General features: G+C 37.1%; 1 protein-coding gene across 11 annotated transcripts in view; it reads left to right on the top strand.

The window, feature by feature from the left end:
- Nucleotides 1-1,602: 1,602 nt before the first annotated feature.
- LOC105048323 (uncharacterized) overlaps nucleotides 1,603-18,654 on the top strand; it is a 17,499-nt gene continuing 447 nt past the window's right edge. The window contains exons 1-16 of one of the 11 annotated variants that reach the window (XM_073260287.1): nucleotides 1,603-1,722; nucleotides 1,887-1,968; nucleotides 5,225-5,352; nucleotides 6,532-6,642; nucleotides 6,745-6,899; nucleotides 8,827-8,864; nucleotides 8,992-9,071; nucleotides 10,949-11,016; nucleotides 13,488-13,776; nucleotides 14,567-14,679; nucleotides 14,760-14,825; nucleotides 16,318-16,408; nucleotides 16,541-16,608; nucleotides 17,646-17,683; nucleotides 17,784-17,995; nucleotides 18,141-18,654. The exon at nucleotides 18,141-18,654 is cut by the window's right edge and continues 447 nt beyond it. In XM_073260287.1, the coding sequence (XP_073116388.1) occupies nucleotides 5,316-5,352; nucleotides 6,532-6,642; nucleotides 6,745-6,899; nucleotides 8,827-8,864; nucleotides 8,992-9,071; nucleotides 10,949-11,016; nucleotides 13,488-13,776; nucleotides 14,567-14,679; nucleotides 14,760-14,825; nucleotides 16,318-16,408; nucleotides 16,541-16,608; nucleotides 17,646-17,683; nucleotides 17,784-17,967 (1,338 nt within the window). In that variant the 5' untranslated portion in view covers nucleotides 1,603-1,722; nucleotides 1,887-1,968; nucleotides 5,225-5,315 and the 3' untranslated portion in view covers nucleotides 17,968-17,995; nucleotides 18,141-18,654. The other 10 variants (XM_073260288.1, XM_073260286.1, XR_002165157.3 and 7 more) reach the window with 10 other exon arrangements.

Genomic DNA, 18,654 nt, shown 5'->3' with positions numbered 1-18,654 from the left:
TGAAGGTGAGAAGGTGAAAAGGTGAGCTCTTCACTCCAGTCCATTTGGGGCACACGAATGTGCAAGCTAGCCTACCCCTGATTCCGCAGCGCCACGTCAGCATGAAAACTATGGATTAGAAATATCAAAAAAGAAAAAAAAAGTACAGATCCATGTGGTTATCCAGAATTTGCTATACTTGGAATAAATTGCTGGATCATAAATAACGGAAGTCCGTGTGGATTAACGTTAACCAATTGTTTTTCTGTTGCCCAACATAAGCATGTCCCGCGGGGAAGGTCCACGCGAGAAGGTGTATAGGCTCATGAGCCATGGTAATTGCATGGTGGACATCACAAGAACATCAATATTGTCTCGCCAGTTGTGTACTATTGTTGGAAAGAAGTGCTTTCTTTCCCTCGGAATAAGATATGAATAATATTTCAAAAGCACAACCGTCAATGGCGAACAATAATCTAGTAAAAATAAAAAATAAAAAAACTAAGAGAATGGGAACACATTTGCATGATTTTTTTTTTTAAAAAAATAAAAACTCTAAGATACCAAACGAAAATTCATTAATCAAAAATATAGAATACAAGAGGCCTACAGGAACAAGATAATATTCGAATATCAAAAAAACTTTACAAAACAAATATGTACAAGCTTCCAACTTATAAAATTAATAGGCATTCTTAAATAGAGAAATCTTTAATTTTTTGGAAGTACCGAGTACTCTTGTAAATAAGATGAGTGAAGAAATTAAATTCTTGTATCTTTAACTTTAATCCAAGAAAATTTGTATAAGAAACTCTTATTGTGCGTAGAAACTCGACCTTATTTCTTCTTTATTTTTCTCCTTCACTTTTTTTCTTTTTTCTTGTATAGTTTATCACTTAAAAATATATGTCCTATTAATAAAGCTCATGCTCAATATTTATTAGTATAGTATGGGTCACTCCATATAATGCTAATTCAAAATATAAATAGTAAGTCTAACAACTACATCAAAATGATCTATCTTCTGACTCGTTATAGGAATCTTTTGCTCGTTCGAGTTTAGCCATTCATTGTTGGAATAACTATCATGGATATTACGCGTCACAAAGATTTCGAGGCATTAATTCATCTCCTCTTTCCAAAAAAAGTTGGATTGATTAGTTGGTATCATTTTTATCTTATATTTTGAAAATTTAAAATATATATTTATTTTTTAAAAAATATTTTAAGTATATTATTATTTTTTAAAAAGATAATGATGGTGATGGATATGATGATAGCAAAAATAGAGATAGTGAAGATAATAATAATGTCAGTAATAAAATTAATAATTAATAATACAATAATAATCGAAGTGCTATTAACAATGGAGTTGGCGTTAGTAAAAATAAAAAACACAAGTCTCCTTAATTTTGAAAATATTTTTATTTTTGAAGGATCATAAAATAATATAAAAAGTATTTAATATATTTTTATCTGGGTTTCAGTAATTTTATCTTTTTAAAGCCGAGAAAATAAACGAAATGTGAAACTGGCCGTTCACTTTTTTTTTTTTTACCAAACCAATCTTTTCCGTCGTATTTTACATCTATTTAAACACAATGATGGTCTTATTATTACATTATTGGGAGTCCGTTTCAACGCGCCCGGCACCCGGTTTCGCAGCGTGAAATCAGGGGTGGCTGCCCGCTTCGTGGTCTCTCGCCTCCCAACCCAGATGATCGCTTCTCGGTCTCTCACAAGGTAATGCCTCTCAAAACAAAACCGTGACCCCAGTTCTTTCACCTTCTACCCCCAAGAAAAGATACTCTCTCCGAACCCTGATTATGCCCTTTGCTTCGAATCACACCGTACCGCAAGGTGTCTTGGTTCTTGATCACCACTATCTTCTTTCTAAATTTCCACAGAGTGGATCGTCTATGGAAGGTTGTATCTGCGCCAGCGGCTCTTTCTAATCCTTTGTGCCGTCTCCAGGTTCCAACCATTCAGGTTTGGAGCTCCGATTTCTTGTCTTTTTTCTTCCTCCTCTTCTTCTTTTTTTAATTTGGGTTCAATTCTGTTCTTTTTCTGTTTCGGTTTAGTTCTTCTGTGATAGTTGTTATATTCGCTCACTCTATCGGTTATTCTTATATTTTGTCCAACCATAGTGGATAAATTTGCTATTTTGGTGGAAATTTCCTTGATATAAACATGTTTTTCGTTTCTCAAATCATCCATAAAGAAAGAAAGAAGAAGAGACCCTAGAATGAGCTGTTCAAGAGGGACAAGAAAATGTGACTTATAACCCTTTAAATTGGTTTCTTTACCATAATGATTGGAGCTTGCTACTATTCATCGGTTATAAGTTGATCTAAGATAATCATGTTTGGGTTCTGTTGCGGCCGATCCCCTCATCGTCTGGTCGTCGAGAACGAGCGTCTGCAAAAAAAAGTCCGCACTGACCGGAGGCGGCTCCGGCGGGGACCCTTCGACGGTCAAGTCAGAGAGGAGAATAGGCAACAGTAAAAAGAAACAAGGAGCTCAACGGGGGAGAGAGAGGGTAAGAGCGGGAGCCAGAGAGGAGGAGGGAGTTCAAGGGTTTTGAAGGGACCTCCAGCACTGTTGCCTTTCCCGATATATATAGTGGAGCACGGTATGGCACCGTCATTAATGGCGCAGACAATTGAAGAATTGTCAACTCACTGAGGACTGTCAGAGTCGTCGTGAGGGTGTCAAATCATCGTGGGGCTGTCAAATCGCTAGGGTTGACCCATGCCTTAGGTGGGATAATGCCCCTAAGCGGTAGTGCCGCATGCCGTTGTCAGGAGTGACAGTTTCCGGCAGTCGTACGACATTTGAAGGAGCCGACCGACTATAGGTCGGCGGCCAGTTGAGGGGCGTCGGGTGGAAACTCGGGGTCCCTCCGACAGTCAGTCGGGCACGTTGCAAGAGTCGGGCATCGGATTTCATAGTGCAGCCGATCGGGAGAGAGGAGAGGGTCTGTCCGACCGACGTATCTTCGGTCGGTCGGTAACGGCAGCCGTCGGTCGGTCGGTAGAGTCGGGCGCCGGTCCTATAAGCCCGACGATGAGTCGGCGTGAGTGGGGTCGGTCGGTATTCCCCAACAGTTGCCTCCCTCCACTACTGAGTCGGATGGTGCGCTGGCCAATGTCTTTGTTTGGGCGGCAACGTCGGGCGAAAGGAGTGGATTCCTATCGCATTAAGTCCTGATTCTGACGACCGTACCGTGGGCTGATCTGGTTCAGGCGCCTCATGAATGCCAGGCGATTCGTCGGCGTCAGATGTCCCATGTTAGATATCCCGTCGGTGTCCCGTCGGTGTTTAATGTCCGGTCGGTATCAGGTGTCCCGTCGGTGTCAGGTGTCCTGTCGGTGTCAAGTGTCTCGTCTCTTTGGGAAGGAAAACCGTCGTTCTCGTCGCCCCTTCGGGGATGCGAAACGTCACGGCCTCTTTGTCACGTGGCAGGCGGCCATTGGGCCGGGCCGGTTCGAGCGGATGGAGGTGACGTGGCTCGATCTGAGGACGGGTGCGTCGAACCGTCGGGTCGACAGATGGCCCGGATGTCGCCACATGGCGCAATCTGGGAGCTCCTCGTTGGTCGTGCCTCCATTTCGACCGTCGGGGGGCATGTTGTAGCAGGCTGTGGGGGGACCTCCCTTAATAGTCTCACATCGGGCAACTCTGGTGTGTGCATGTGCTTAAGTAGTGCGGGCTCCCTCTTGCCCCGTGAAGCGCCTTTTGCCCAGAGGGGTTGAGAGGACAAAATCGTGACCTCGGCCGCGTGCGGCCCGTACGGGCGGCGCTGTCGGGGAAAGCGGACAATACCTTACGAACGGTGGAGAGGGGAAGGTACCGTAACCTTAAGACGTGTGCACAACAGTGGCGCGCCAGGTAGGGGGCACCCGCCCCCTGTTCACACATGCACCCTCCAGAGTGGGGGGCATGTTGTGGCAGGCTGTGGGGGGACCTCTCTTAATAGTTCCACATCGGGCAACTCTGGTGTGTGCATGTGCTTAAGTAGTGTGGGCTCCCTCTTGTCTCGTGAGGCGCCTTTTGCCCAGAGAGGTTGAGAGGACAAAACCGTGACCTCGGCCGCGTGCGGCCCGTACGGGAGGCGCCGCCGGGAAAAACGGATAATACTTTGCGAGTGGTGAAGAGGAGAAGGTACCGTAACCTTAAGACGTGTGCATAACAGGTTCTTTCGCCCCTGATGGAGGGGTACGTATAAGCTCATGGGTTGATGATCAACTTTGATAGAGAACAGTTTAATTTAATAACCAGTAAATATCTTCATGTTGATTTATAAGGCTAGATACTGTCAGGTTCTTCTTCTGTTTTCATTACTATAAAAGAAGGCTTTCTAGATTTTCATCTCCTTGCTTCTTTATATAAATTTCATGCTGGAAAGGTTATATGATGGTTTGATTTGTCAGAAGTCATTTGCATATTTCTGTGCAAGTTGAACTTGACTTCTTGCAAAGCTTTATAGATTGGTTCCTGTCGCAAAGACTGACACCACATAAAAAGTTGTAGATTATTGTTTGTTTGTTATATCCATGTTATGTTTAATATTATATCCAAAACCCTTGTGCAACATCAGTGATTATGAAGCAATTTTTCTTTTTTTTTTTGGATTCAGGCTGATATTGGCGATTATGATATATGATGAAACTTGTAAAACAAGACTAGAAGATACCAGGAATGATCTGTAATTTTTTTTACTATAATATATACTTTGTATTCTGTACACTGAATATGTCCCAACACATCCATCTAAATATTCTTATTCTGCCATGTGGTTTGTTTACCTATACCTTCTGAAGCCCAAAAATTATAAGCAGACAGCACTGTTGGTCTCATTTCCATTTTATTGAAGTTTTATGCAAGTAACATCAGAAAATTTTCAGCCTAATCATAAATTCTCTTGATTGTTTATGTTAATGCTATTTGATAAAACACATATTTAAAATTCATGGATGCTAGCATGTGTGAAACCATTAGTCTTAGATGAAACCAAACCGATTCCATCCGATAGAATATGAGTCTACCCATTTTAGGTTCTTGCTTTGGTTCAGCTAGCACATGCAGTGAAATTGTTCAGGGGAAATATTTCATTTTGGATGGAATTTTAGACCATTTCCTTTTCAAACTTTAGATTATTATCTTAATCTAGATGCTTTAATTTGGTGTAATTGAGGCTGTCATCTATAATGTTTTTTTGATGACAGTTGCTAAACTATTTCAGGGTTATGCCCGTGATCACAATATAAATTGTGTTATGAAAATGGGGGGGACCAATGGTGGGCCAAATGTGATGGATCGACGTAAGAAGCAGAATGCAATTATGCCTATATGGAGGCCAATCTCTACACAGTCAGGTTTCTTTGATACTTTGAATTCTTTTTCATTGCTCTTACTTGGGTTCTATGTTTACATGGACAGACATTAGTTCTTCCCCAATAAACCACTTTGGTCTTCATTTTTATTACATAATGATTACATCTGTTAAGTATGGTGTTCTGCTCTTGTTTATAGCCTGTATATTGACTTCTTACCTCGACCCTAGCTGGCCAATCAACTAGATAATTGAGTGTGTTTGCAATTTTCGTTTGAATATTTACCATACATGTTTCTGCTTGTTCAACAATTTCCTTGTTTCTGTGGAGAAGTTTTGCTATTACCAAAACAACTAACCAGTCTAGTCGAATTGTGTTTTTGGAATTTCTTTATTTAAAAGGACATGGCTGTATCAGATTTTATTTTGGATCATTTTATGACAGAATGTCCTTGTATTTACCATATAGTTTTTGGCCCTTTTTAGGACTGTTTTGGATCCGTCACTTATCTCCTCGATAACTTGAACTTCCTTAGAGTCCGATGCATTAGTTTCTGACCATAGATATATTATCATACAGTATTCTCTTTTAACTTATTCCTTTGCTTTTAGTCCAAGAATTTCTGCGGCAAAGATTCTGGCAAGAACTTTAAGAACTTGATAAGAGCAGATGTGTTCATACCCCTGCTGAACTGGCATTAGATATCTCACTGGGTCAGCTGAAGTGATCTGTATGCTGCTAAATGTTAGGTACTTGTGTATAAAAGGTTCTGGAGACCTCTAATAATTCATTGTTCTCATTATCAATTTTTCAGAAAAATGTCCATTCATCAAGTTTGCATAAAATGTTTTAGGACTGCAAATCTTTCTGCATAACCAGAATATTGAATCCAAAAAACTAATTTTATGGGTTTATGCATATTTGTTCAACATACTACATTATCAAATAAACCAGGTGTCCAGTTTAATTAACTATAAAAGGCTACTAGTGCTTTTGCTTATTTACGCATATATGTTTACTCTGTCAATTTCATGACAGCTCCCTTTTTTTTGGGGAGGGCTAAGAATGGAACTTCCATTTAATTAATTTATGGGGAATCCCTGTATCCAAGTGCAATTATGGATTTTTATTTTTATTCTTGTCTTTTAAGTTTTATCTTCTAGAAATTGTAAATATAAAGAGTTGAAAACTAAACTCGGGTATCTCTATGTTGCAGTTGATTACAGTGAAAGGTCCAATGTTCCATATGAAGTCCAAGAAGTGTACAATAATGTGTCCTCCTGTGTGGCTGATATTCAAAATGTTACCCAGGATGAACCAAATTCTGGTATTCCTATATCTTTAACAGAAAGCGCCGATATGGTAAATTGTGATAGACAATCTGAATTTATAGAAGGAAAATGATCTGTTTTGCTTTCATGTGAGACAGAGGATGCACCTGGGAGACATACCTGTGAAACCGACTCCAAGTCCAATGAGGCCATCTGCCAGAAAGAAGTTAAAGAGAAAACACTGCAGGAATTAAGCTCCAACAAGGATGCAGAATCAGGCTGTGGAGTTGAGAAACATTTGATCTCTGTTGAGGTTTGTTCGTGCAAATATCATTCACATGTTTTGAAGGAAAGCTTAAGTTTCATCATTGGTTTATTATGAACAAATATACTGGCATCTTTTGCCTGGATATATCTGTAAGATTTATCTAGCCATGATCAAATAATCTTTCAGTGATGTTTTACCTATGCATTCACTTGGTGGAAGATAACCATCTATATGCATTAGCATTAAGGCCTGATTCCAATAATGTTAAAAATTATCTAATAATAGATTATGAACTTTAAAAGAGGTTAAGGTCTAAAAGCATCTGATGCCAGATTGCTAGAGATCTGTGGTCTTGAAAGAAGAAGCCAAATTTACTGTAAAGCATAGCCTGCTGAAAAATCCAGCATAGTATCTGGTGGTCTTTTAGTCTTTACCATGAGTGACATGCCTTTGTTGCATCTAATTTATGTTGACTTCTGTGAATTCCTCCGCTATATATTCCTATGAGGATCTATCTCTAGGGTCTTGGGGAGCCATTATTACATCTATAATCAGATTCTCTAGGGTCTTGACTTATTGATGTTGGAACTTTTCGCACAAATTTGAATCTTTTCCTAACAATAGCCTTCTTCTCATGTTGTCGAATGGAGTAGGGTTCATTTGTTTTATCCCATTAAAATTTGATTCCATGTAATACTCCTTCAACTAATTTTTGGGCCCTTATTCTCCAAAATTATCAAGCTTAAGCATCAACCAGCGTTCCTGTATTAGAAACTAAAATCATAGCATGACAAGTACTCCCTTAAATGCCAATGTCAGAATATAATACTTATAACAGTGTAATCAGTTTGATTTTGGCACAACTTATATAGTACAAATATTGGTGTTATCACTTGGTATAATACTAATAGCCCCTTAGTACTAATTTATAATAAATTTAATTTCCAATATTGATAAAATTCTAATAAAGGCTGTATAATACAAAATTTTAGCTGCTTATTCTCCAAACTTAAAAAGCTTAGCATTTACCAGTGTTCTTGTGTTAGAAACTAACACGATGTAGCAAATAGTCCCTTATATTCCAATATTAAGAGCTGATACTCGTATTACCACTGTAATCATTTTGATTTTGCAGTAGGTCATATATTGGTATATATCACTTGTATAGCTTACTTTAAAACTGGTAAACACTACTAATATGATCCAGCATAAAGAACAGGTATTGTCTTGCATATATGTTTTTGCTTTACGAGTCATGCTTCAGTATTTGTTCAGTAATATATGCAAGTCTTATACCATCACCCACTCCATCTAGCATTATCCTTTAACCTTTATTTAAGATTCTTCCTCATCACATCTTGTTTTGTCCTACACTGAATTTAACCTATCTCAATCCAGTTATCTTGTATTCCCTAAATTTCCAAAATCTGTGAACATCATTATTCTTTAAACTTTAGAATATGCCAACAAAATCATATTAATGAATAGTGACCATGCAGAGGGCTTATCTTTACGTTGAGATTAGATGTGAAGAAAACCCAGGACCTGTTGGATTATACTATATTCAATTAGAGGAACCCATATAGATAGCCTTACTTGTATATGTTGAAGTTAACTATATAATTATGCACCTTCTTTGTGGTACATTTAACAAATAAGTTTTACATTGTTACTGTTAAAATGTGGATTGAAAGGGGCTCCTATTCTTTTACTAGTCCAATTATAATGTCAAGAATTCTGACTACTATTTGGTTCATTTCATGTGATTCATTCGGATTGCTTTGATGTGTCTAATTATATATTACCATGTTGTCTAGTTTTGTATTTGCTAATATGACATAGTTATATGCCAAATTAGATATTGGAATTTCAGAGTTGGTTTTGCCATGATATATAGCATATGTAAGATTAGTTTGATATCTTCCATGATATAACTGATTTGAGCTGCTTATTGTTGGATCTTGATCTGCAGGTAGATGCTTCTTTGATTCGTTTCATAAAAGGAAAAGGGTATAACCTTGACAATGTCTTTCTCTTTTTGGAGAAAGAAAAATATTGTTTTGAGAATGCTTTTACCCCACATTTGAAAGTATATGATTATTCTGGAATGTGAACACTTAGTGTATTCTGCTTGCAGAGGGTCTGTGCAGAGACAAATTGAGGGAGATATGGGAGTGAAAATTGCATTCCCAGCATCAAAGGAGGACAGTTCTATTGGTAAGGATGTAAACTTTTAATTATCTTGGTTGAATGTGAATAATTGCATAAAGATTTGGTTATCTGCTTCCATCATTATTGGAGATTTAAATCAGGTAAGGTCCTCTAAACTTCCTTTCAACTTAATATGCTAGTTACAATTTTTTTTCTTGAGTTGTTTTCTTGGAAGAACTGCAAATCAAACAATATTTATGTCATTTTCAGATTCTGAGCCAACATCTCTGTATCATTATCTTCATAATTCTGACACTAAACTTCCTTTCAACTTAGTATGTGAATTACAAATTTTTCCTCAACTGTTTTTAGGAGAACTGCTAATTGAACAATATTTATGTTGTTTGCAGATTCTGAACCAACATTTCTTTCTCATAATCTTCATAATTCTGACACTGTTCAAGTTAAAGGGTGATACTTAACAGGAGATCTATGATGTTGATAAAAGGGGCCCAAACTTTTGATTACTTAAACAACTCATGATTACTAGAGGCCTTAACAAAATATATGTAGCTTCAAACATTAATCAAACTGGAGATGTGCTTTTCTTCTCAGTGAAACACTGAAACTATGGAGAGTACTCTGTATGAGATGCTATTACAGGGGAACAAGCTCTGCTACTACCAATGCCAGTTGGGAAAAGCTTGCAGATGGGGTGGTCCTACAGGCCTATACAATTCTTCTTCATAGACTACCATTCCATCATGGCCTCAAGATGTATTAGGTTTTGGCATTTCATCCATAAAATTTTAGTTTGGCATTACCTAATTGTATTGGAGGTTAAAATGGGCCTCCTGGCCTCTTTTGTCATGTTTAGGGTAATACAGCCAATTTTTGATTGCTTGAATACATAGTTTATAGCTGTTTCTTAAGCAACTGGGTCCCTCATGTACTTCAAGTAAACACAATGATACTTGATGCACATGATATCTGGGGTGGAGGTTTCTCTGCTTTTTCTTGGAGTAGCATTCAACTTTAGTATGCTTTGTTACCTATGAAATGCTGGATTACTTTCTTGATATATTGTAGCATTCAACTCAGTGTTTTGATCCAAATTCTTATTTAGGTAGTAAAGCTTTCAATCATGACTCACTGGCGGCATGTGCCATAATATGGTGTGTGGTCTTTGCACTTACACAAGCAACGATATATTGCTTTTTCCTATTCCAAGATACTAGATTAACCAGAAATGGTTTTTTAAACCTGCTTGTCAGAGTTATCTGCATCTAAATGGCCGACTTGGGAACCTGCTAGCCAGCCGATCTTCATAGAGGGTCGCTTGTGGTTGGTCCCTTGGTGCGACAACTTAGGGACCGCCCAAGCCTGAGCAGCCACTTATGTCACAAATGGCTGGCATCTTGACATGATAATAAGGACATTCTCATCTAGTTGTTTGTTAGCCTTGGCTACTAAAGTTTTACTTCACATCATCTTGCTTGTGTAGAAAACTGGTGGGAAATATTATCTTGTGAACTTCTTGGCCAGCACATATCAAGATTAATTGCCTCTGTGTAATTTTGTAACATATATCACCAGATTTTGAATGCTACAAGAAATTTTGAGATATTCAAAGAATTTATTTTTTTGAGCATCTGAGTTATGTTTTATTGCTTCTAGACATCTAATAGTTTCCTTTTTCAGTCTATAATATTCAGTTCATGTACTATCTAGTTGCTCCTGCATTTGATTTTGTTCATGCTTATCATGTCAGTTGTGAGAGTTCTTGATATCAATTTACCAATTGAATGACAGAGTTTGGTGTTGGTTTTGTGGACTAAGCACAATGTTTGTATTTTGAATATCATAAGACTACCTATTACCATTTTAAATGAGCTTTTGCTTCACCAGGTAAAATGGAACTGATAGGATATTTTTTTCTGTAGTTATTGAAGGCAATTCCATCGAAAGTGTGACTAAAGCATCAAAAAAAATTGCAAGTATAGTTGAAGAGGTAAGTTGCCTATTCAAATTGAATTGTGTAGACAAAATTTGCCTTGATAACATATAAAAATGGTTGGTTCACCAAGTATAAATTTTAAGTTAGATTCTAAATTCTGCTATTTAGTTAGTTTCAGATTTCGAATTATATCAATGATTTGTTTTTCTCAAAGCTTTTGTTGGGTTGTCCCACATGCTGGCTATCATATTGAACCTGTTATTCATAAAAGTGAACAATGTTTTCTTAATACCTTTGATTGTTATGGAGTCATTTAAGACTAGTGCAAGGATCTCAAAGAAATTGTTGCCACTAGAAGCATCAACCATCAAGGCTTTGAAATTGATGGAAAACTTTATATAGAAGATAGATTTTAATTTGTACATGGCCCAAGATAGCATTCTTTGGGGTGTTTTGTGTTCTCAACACTTAAGATATTGCTTCTACAATTTCAGTTTAATTGTGCTTTTAGTATTTTATTGAAAACACAATTTCGTTTTTGGTGTTTGGAGCACGGAGAGCCGGATGTATATAGCTGGACAATGCTTGAGATTAATTGTATTGGTATTTGGCCTACTATTTTGAAACATTTCCAGCTATTCTTGGTCATATGTTTTAGTATTTTTATCAATGAAGCTTTTAAGAATTCAACCAAAATCTGCTAAAAGACTCAGAGGGTTGGCCAAAACATGGGCCAAGACATGAGAAATATATGTCAGACCTTGCTTGAAGCTTGATATAATGTGGCTGTAATGGGCAATTAATGTCATAACAGTGTGGAAATTAACTAGCTATATATTGCATGCATTTTGGCTAATATACATGCTAAAATGCTGGCTCTACTGTTTTCTGTAATAAATCTGTATTGAGGTAGTGTCTTTGGTGAATTTGATTCATTTCATGCTAGCTACCACCTTTTGTTTTCATAGTAACAAAAATGATTATAATTTTTGGGTGCTTAAATCCGATAGGCCAGCTTTACCATATATACCGTATAAACATTAGCTTTTTCTTGTATGTAGCACCATCAACCAGCCCCGCTTATACATTGAATTCCTTAATGTGTAGCCTTTATGAACTTAATCTTCATTTGAAGCAGTGCTTTCTAGTACAAGCTTCTTTCTTTGTTTTGCTTAATTATTGAAGTTGTTTTGCCAGCCAAGATTTGCTTAATTAGAACTTAAAGAAGCGGCTTGGAGGTTACAAGCAAGCAGATATGTCTAAATCATCCAATGCAAGTTTGCTAATTGCTAAGAATAGCCAAAGGAGCTTACAATAGTGGAATGATCAATCACTTTTTTCCACTTCTCTTGAGTGCTTAGATTTAAGGTTCCATTTAACTCATTCATTGTGTGGCTTATGGACATTACCTTAATTAACATGTATTGGGCTGCTATAACTCAGGATTATGCGTGCTGTATATATAGGCAGAAGAAACTGAAAATATGCCATGAAGAAATAACCAGAGCCATATAAAACAATACCATAGTAGCAGTACACATCATGCCAAATAGTAAAATGCACTCTACTGCTGCAGTTGGTTGGGAAATGAGAAGGAATAGCAATCATTTACTCTTTCGCCCTTTTTTCAGCCAAACACTCATTTGAGCACTTGGGTTAAGTCACTTTTCAGAAGGGTGGAATAGGTATTTCTGAATAGTTGGTACATAATAAATGCTTCAATTTCTGTCTTCCTGACCCATATAACCCACTTAACCCAGGAATAGTTTTCTGGTGTAAAGGTGGAATTATTTAATCATCCCTTTCCCTTCTAACTCACTCCATTTTACCCAGCTTGTCTGTTTTTTTTTTTTTTAAAAAAAAAATTCTGAAACCAAACACAGCCCAAGTGTTCTGTACTCTGACTGCAATTAGGACATGCTGAAACGGCCTCTAGTACATGCTTTCTATTAGGCATTGAGAAGAGATCTGACTAGGGTATGACAATGTCGTTCGTAGTTAGATTGCTTCACATATGGCAATTACTGTATTTTGTACTCTGTACATATTGGTAGAGTTACTGTACAATTAGGATTGATGGGACAGCTTTATAACTTATTCACACCACTTAAATATACCTAAGTATGCGTACTTTTATATCCGTTACTTCAAAGGGCAATGGCAATCTTGTAATTTAATGAGGAAATAAGTGCACCTGAGGAAGTCAGTGTCATGCATATAGGATGAGACAACATTGCCCTATTAAATTTCAAGAGGTTCCTTTTGAGTACATGGGAATAAAGGAAGCATATTTAGGTAATTTGGGTGGTCTCTGACATCCATATTTCATTTATGTATACACTTTTACATTTGGGTGGTCTCTTACGTGGATATTTCTTTTATGTATACACATTTACATATCTGTGTGAGGGCAAGCATGAATTTGCTTAGCTGAAATGCATAATGATAGTCCTTTTCGCATCAGTTATTAATTTTCTCATTCATCTATTAATATCTGCTATCTTTTTTGCCCTTTTGATTTCCAGGCAGTCAAAAGCCCACAGCTTGATTACTCTCACTTTATCTCTCTTCCATTGGCTATTCACCCAGAATTGGTAGAGAAGCTAACCCGTTTTCAGAATTCTATATTGGGAGATTCTGCTTCTAGACAAGATGATAATCTGGAGAGTGCTTCAGATGAAGATGCTTCAGAGGATGAGCAGAAACAATTAGAAAGTCCAAGTGTTGCTGTTAAGCTTGAAGTCCAAGATGAAAAGGAACCTGTAAGAGTGAAGATAGATTCCAACTCAGCTGCTAAAACTTCCATTTTGTCAGGTATTGCAGCAATTGTAACTTTTGAGTAATTGAAGTCACTAACAAGTTGTTCTGCATTAGGCAAGGCTTTACATGGCATTTTAAAGAAAAAGAACTCCACAGATTATACGAATCTTGCATTTTTTTTTTGATCCCTAACCTGGAAGAATGAATTAAGAACTCAACTGTCTTCCAACCAGTTCACCTGAACAGATACTTGATGTGGACTAACTGTTGTTTAAAGATGTTTGATCATTTGATTTTGTTGATTTTAAGTTGCCCTATGCTGAAATATGATCCAGGGACACCTTGTCATTCAGCAGATGTGGATTGAGTTGTCCCTAGGTGTTGCAATTGCTTTATGTTCTGCTCTAGATGTGGATCATTCTTTTTTCCCAATTAACTTGTCTGGCTGTTGAGTATAACTGCTTATCTGCTTTTATATGCTCCCTTTTTTTTCAGCATGTTTGAACTCCAAACGTGAGTGCAGTTGTTTGGGTCATTATATCCTTGAAGATTTATTAGAAAATCTTTTCAGATGATCAATTTAAGTTCATAACTTCCCTGCCAAACTCGTGTATTTTCTGAGCAGTGTTTATCTGCAGTTTTACTAAAGCATATAATCATAAACTCTCTGCAGCTTATATAAATGTGATAAGAAATTTCTTTTGTGTAGATGTTCAGATTTTCTACTTCTTATCTGACTCATTTTCTTAGTATTTATATCTGTTTATGATATGTATGATATTTTCTCTCTTCCATTTTTATTTAATGTTTGAGGCATTTGATTGCTTTAATTGTGCCGTCACAGATTTGGGCATTGACAGATCCATATTTATCAAACCTAGAACATTTCACTTAACTGTTCTTATGCTGAAGCTGTGGAATAAGGACCGTGTTGCTGCAGCTAGTGAGGTTCTGCAGGTGATGACCTTTTCTGCAGACAAAGGTTTCTTGGTATGTGGATAACCTGCATAATACAATATCTTTTCCCTTGTGTGCAGAGAATATCTTCAAAGGTAAATGATGCCCTGGGCAATCGACCTGTCTCTATAAGGCTCAAAGGGTTGGTAAGCTTTTCCCTCTATTCTCCACTATGTCTATCGCTTGCTACCCTAACTACTTCAAGGTGATAAATTGCTTGTTTGAGCCTGAGAAATCTCTTCCTCGATATCATCCTCTTTTATGCTGCTAATTAATATTTGTGATTTGTTGTTGCATGCCGAAGGTATGTTGTTGCAGACATTGGAATAGTGGTCCTTTTGTGTATGCTAATTGTTGCTGATACTTGTAAATCAATGGAACCATTTTAAATGGGGAAGTTTCTTCTTGAATATGATTTCTGAAGAGGCTAAAAATATATGAAAGGGTGATGTGAAAGAGTGCGAAAAAATCGAAGTTAGAAATGTTGGCTATATGAAAATCTTTTTGTGAATTACAAACCCAAGACTTATGTTCATTTAATGCATAATTATACACCTGAGGCAGCTGAGGTTATACAATTTTTCACAAACTGCCCCATTCCCATAATCGTTTTCTTTTGCATCCCTGCAAGATGAGTGCAGATTACAATCAATAAATTGTCACAGGGATAGCTGTCATGTTTCAACAGTCCTTTTTTGGTTTTAAGAGCAAGTGAATCAGGGAAAAGTCAGAAAGATCTTGTTGGTGGCTCGATTCACAAAAGATAAGGTGTTAAACTTTGAGACCTACCGGCTGTAAAGTTGTAGCAGCCATAGCACTGTGCGCTTGTATGGGCATTAGTTTGTTCTTGAGGGCATTAATCAATGAGATAAAAATAAGGTGTGTGGTCAGGTAAGGCTGATTGGCAGAGTAATCCATGTTTCAATTTGGTTCTTAAGAGTAAGACATGCTGAAACATATGATTTGATATTTGAAGGATATTAGGTATATTGATATATGTTTCTATTGATCTGTATCATTGCTATGCATGCATAGAGTTGCTCTCCAGCAAAGAGATCAAATAGATTATTATTCATATGATATTGGATAATGCTTGATAAATATATCTTTATCCATCAGCAACATTGTCTAATTGCAATTCCAAGCATAAAGTGCTTTGTTAGACTTTCTTCAGTTTAAACAAGCACGTGGCATATCTCCTCGAATGGATCATAAACTATGTCTGAAGCCCATCACTTTGATGTAATGGTGAAACGTGAGGGTAATAACTGTTCTCTTATGAATCTGATTTTTTAGAATGTCACCAAAGACATGTTATGTAAGTTATTTGGCAGTATTTAAGAACAGCGCATTTCCATTAGTAGGATTAAACGGTTATAAAGTACTCAGGGCAGGTTGCTTCTTTTGTAAAGTTTATGTCTGCTTTTTCATGTAATTACTCTGTTTATTACTAATTAACTTTCCATCTTACTTGAGAGAAATTTATTCTTCAAGCATCAAATATACAGCTTTGTGCATTATCTTTGTTTGTACTTACCAAAAATTGCCATAATTTATAAACAGAAGCACCTTTCAATTTCATTACTAACATACTAATTGATTCATAAACAAATTTCAAGCAAGATAATTTGATTGCAGACATGCATGAAAGGTTCACTGGCTAAGGCCCGTGTTGTTTACACTCCTGTTGTGGAAATTGGTGGAGAGGGACGCTTGTTACGTGCTTGTCGTATCCAAAAAGCATTTATACATTTACTTTTTACAAACATTTCAATTATCCTGTTACCGGAGAGTGAATAGTGATTATGGCCAATGATCTTCTTATGCTAAGAATGTATTCCTTGACATTTAACTTAAACAGAAGTTATTATTGATTCTTATGTTGAAGCAGGTCTTGTTCTTGAAAATGATGCTCATCAAACACTGAAGGTGAAGTCTAAATTTGTCTTCTTTCATCTCTTATATATCGTGCCTGCATATTTGGCTTCACAAGTTATATCTTAATATATGCTTATGATTCCTTGTGGTGCAATTGCTTGGGCAAATATTTTTTGGTTGACTTAAATTGATTCTTAGGGGTCATTGCTTGGTGCAATGGTAAAAGGCTTGAGCTGACAAATGCAGTGTCACAGATTCGAGTCCTAAGACAGCCACTTTGTGCCACAAAAGAAAGAAAGAAAGAAAGAAAGAAAGAAAGAAAATAAAAGTCAAAATAGTTTTGTCCCCAGGTTGCCCCTCCCATTACTATACATTGCTGGGACCTTAATAAGGTAACAAGCTTAGATTGATTCTTACAGCACATATCTCGGATTCCATCTGAAGCTCTTTTGGCATCACACTTTCAAAACCTACATTGGTTCATTTTATTATCACTTCATATTCTGAATAAGGTTGTGTTATAAGAACACAATATATATTCATGTACAAAACCATGTATTTTTATCTGTATGTATGCTGGGTTTTGTGTGCCTCCCCTTGTGCTAGATTGGGAGTTGGGGTCTTTATGAGATTTTGTTTTGTTTCTGTATTTTTCTATCTTTATTGTTCAAGAAATGCATCAAGCTCAAGGTTTCATGGAATAATCAGATGATTTATCTTTGTGAAAGCCCAATTCAGCAAATGCAATATATTTGAGTTTCTTTGGTTTATGCAGCACTGGCAAACAATTTCAAATCTAATTGCTGCAATTTGTTATCTGTTTGGACAAGTTCAGCTATCAATATTTGCAAGCTAATCTCGTGCGATTATCAATTGCATGTTGGCATGTTTTTGGAGCCATTTATTCATCATCACATTTGTAACCAATAAATTGCAGTTTATTCCTTAAAACATAAATGTTCCCATAATAGCATAAGAAAGTGAGGCTTGTGTGGTGACATGTGTTGGAAGACCACCAAGAATGAGGTTGGCAAAGCTCTGCATCCTTTCCTACTAATCAATCTGCTTCATGCCTTCCTGAATTGCAGCTGCACGCCACCTTGATGAATGTGAGGCACAGAAAGAGGTTCTCTCTCTTTTATTTTTTTTTCAACATTCTCTTGTCACGGTTGTATTGTTAGAGATGTAAGATAGATGTTTCTAAAGCTGAAGATGCTTTAATTCAGGAAGAGGACTGGAAGACATGATTCCTTTGATGCACGGCACATCTTCAAGGTACATGGCTCAAAAGATTGGGGTGAGTATCACATCCAGGAAGTACATCTTTCTCAGAGATTCAAATTTGATGAAAGTGGATATTATCATTGCTGTGCTTTGATTCCTTTACCTGAGAGCATGCAAACGGAATAATTTCCACCCTCCGGATTCATATATTCAGGTACACTGCTTTACTCTCAGTCATGAACTTGGTTCCCATTATTTTGCTGCTTCTCTCTCCCACACCCCACCCCCCCCAACCCGACTCCACTACCCCTCGCGTTCTTTCTAATCTTGCCACTGTAAACTCATTACTGTTGTTTCAGAATCGAATCATGTGGTGACACCCAGATTTTGATCTTGATCGTCCGCCCAAATGTTGGTATTCCTAATTTGAGGTTATTTTACAATTCTTCTGACCAATTGGATGCGGATTTATGCTATGTGCACATCAGATGCTTGTTCCGTGCAAATTTTTAACCTTTCATTATAATACTGGCTAGTTATTCTGTCAGAATAAGAATGAAAAAGACAGTATAATAATTTCTTTTACCAACACTTCTGTTGTTGATGATGAATACTTTCAGTTTTATTTTTCTAGTTAAGTAATGTGAATTGATATTCATTTATTGTCATCGCTTAAATCTAATTTATATATGATGAACTGTTAAGAGGCATTTTGGGCTGTTTGCATGTGCAAGTTTCATACATTATCAAAATGCTGTTACTAAGATAATGATAGATCAGATTCCGGACACTTACTGAACCTAGATCATTAGGTTTTTGAAAGGTACGGGGTTCTGCGCTTGAGACGAACCTGTAGGACCGCCTATGGGATGT

The sequence above is a fragment of the Elaeis guineensis genome, chromosome 7 (assembly GCF_000442705.2).
Source record: "Elaeis guineensis isolate ETL-2024a chromosome 7, EG11, whole genome shotgun sequence".
NCBI lineage: Eukaryota > Viridiplantae > Streptophyta > Magnoliopsida > Arecales > Arecaceae > Elaeis > Elaeis guineensis.
The sequence above is the reverse complement of the archived record's forward strand: the minus strand, read 5'-3'. Positions and strand labels throughout refer to the sequence as shown.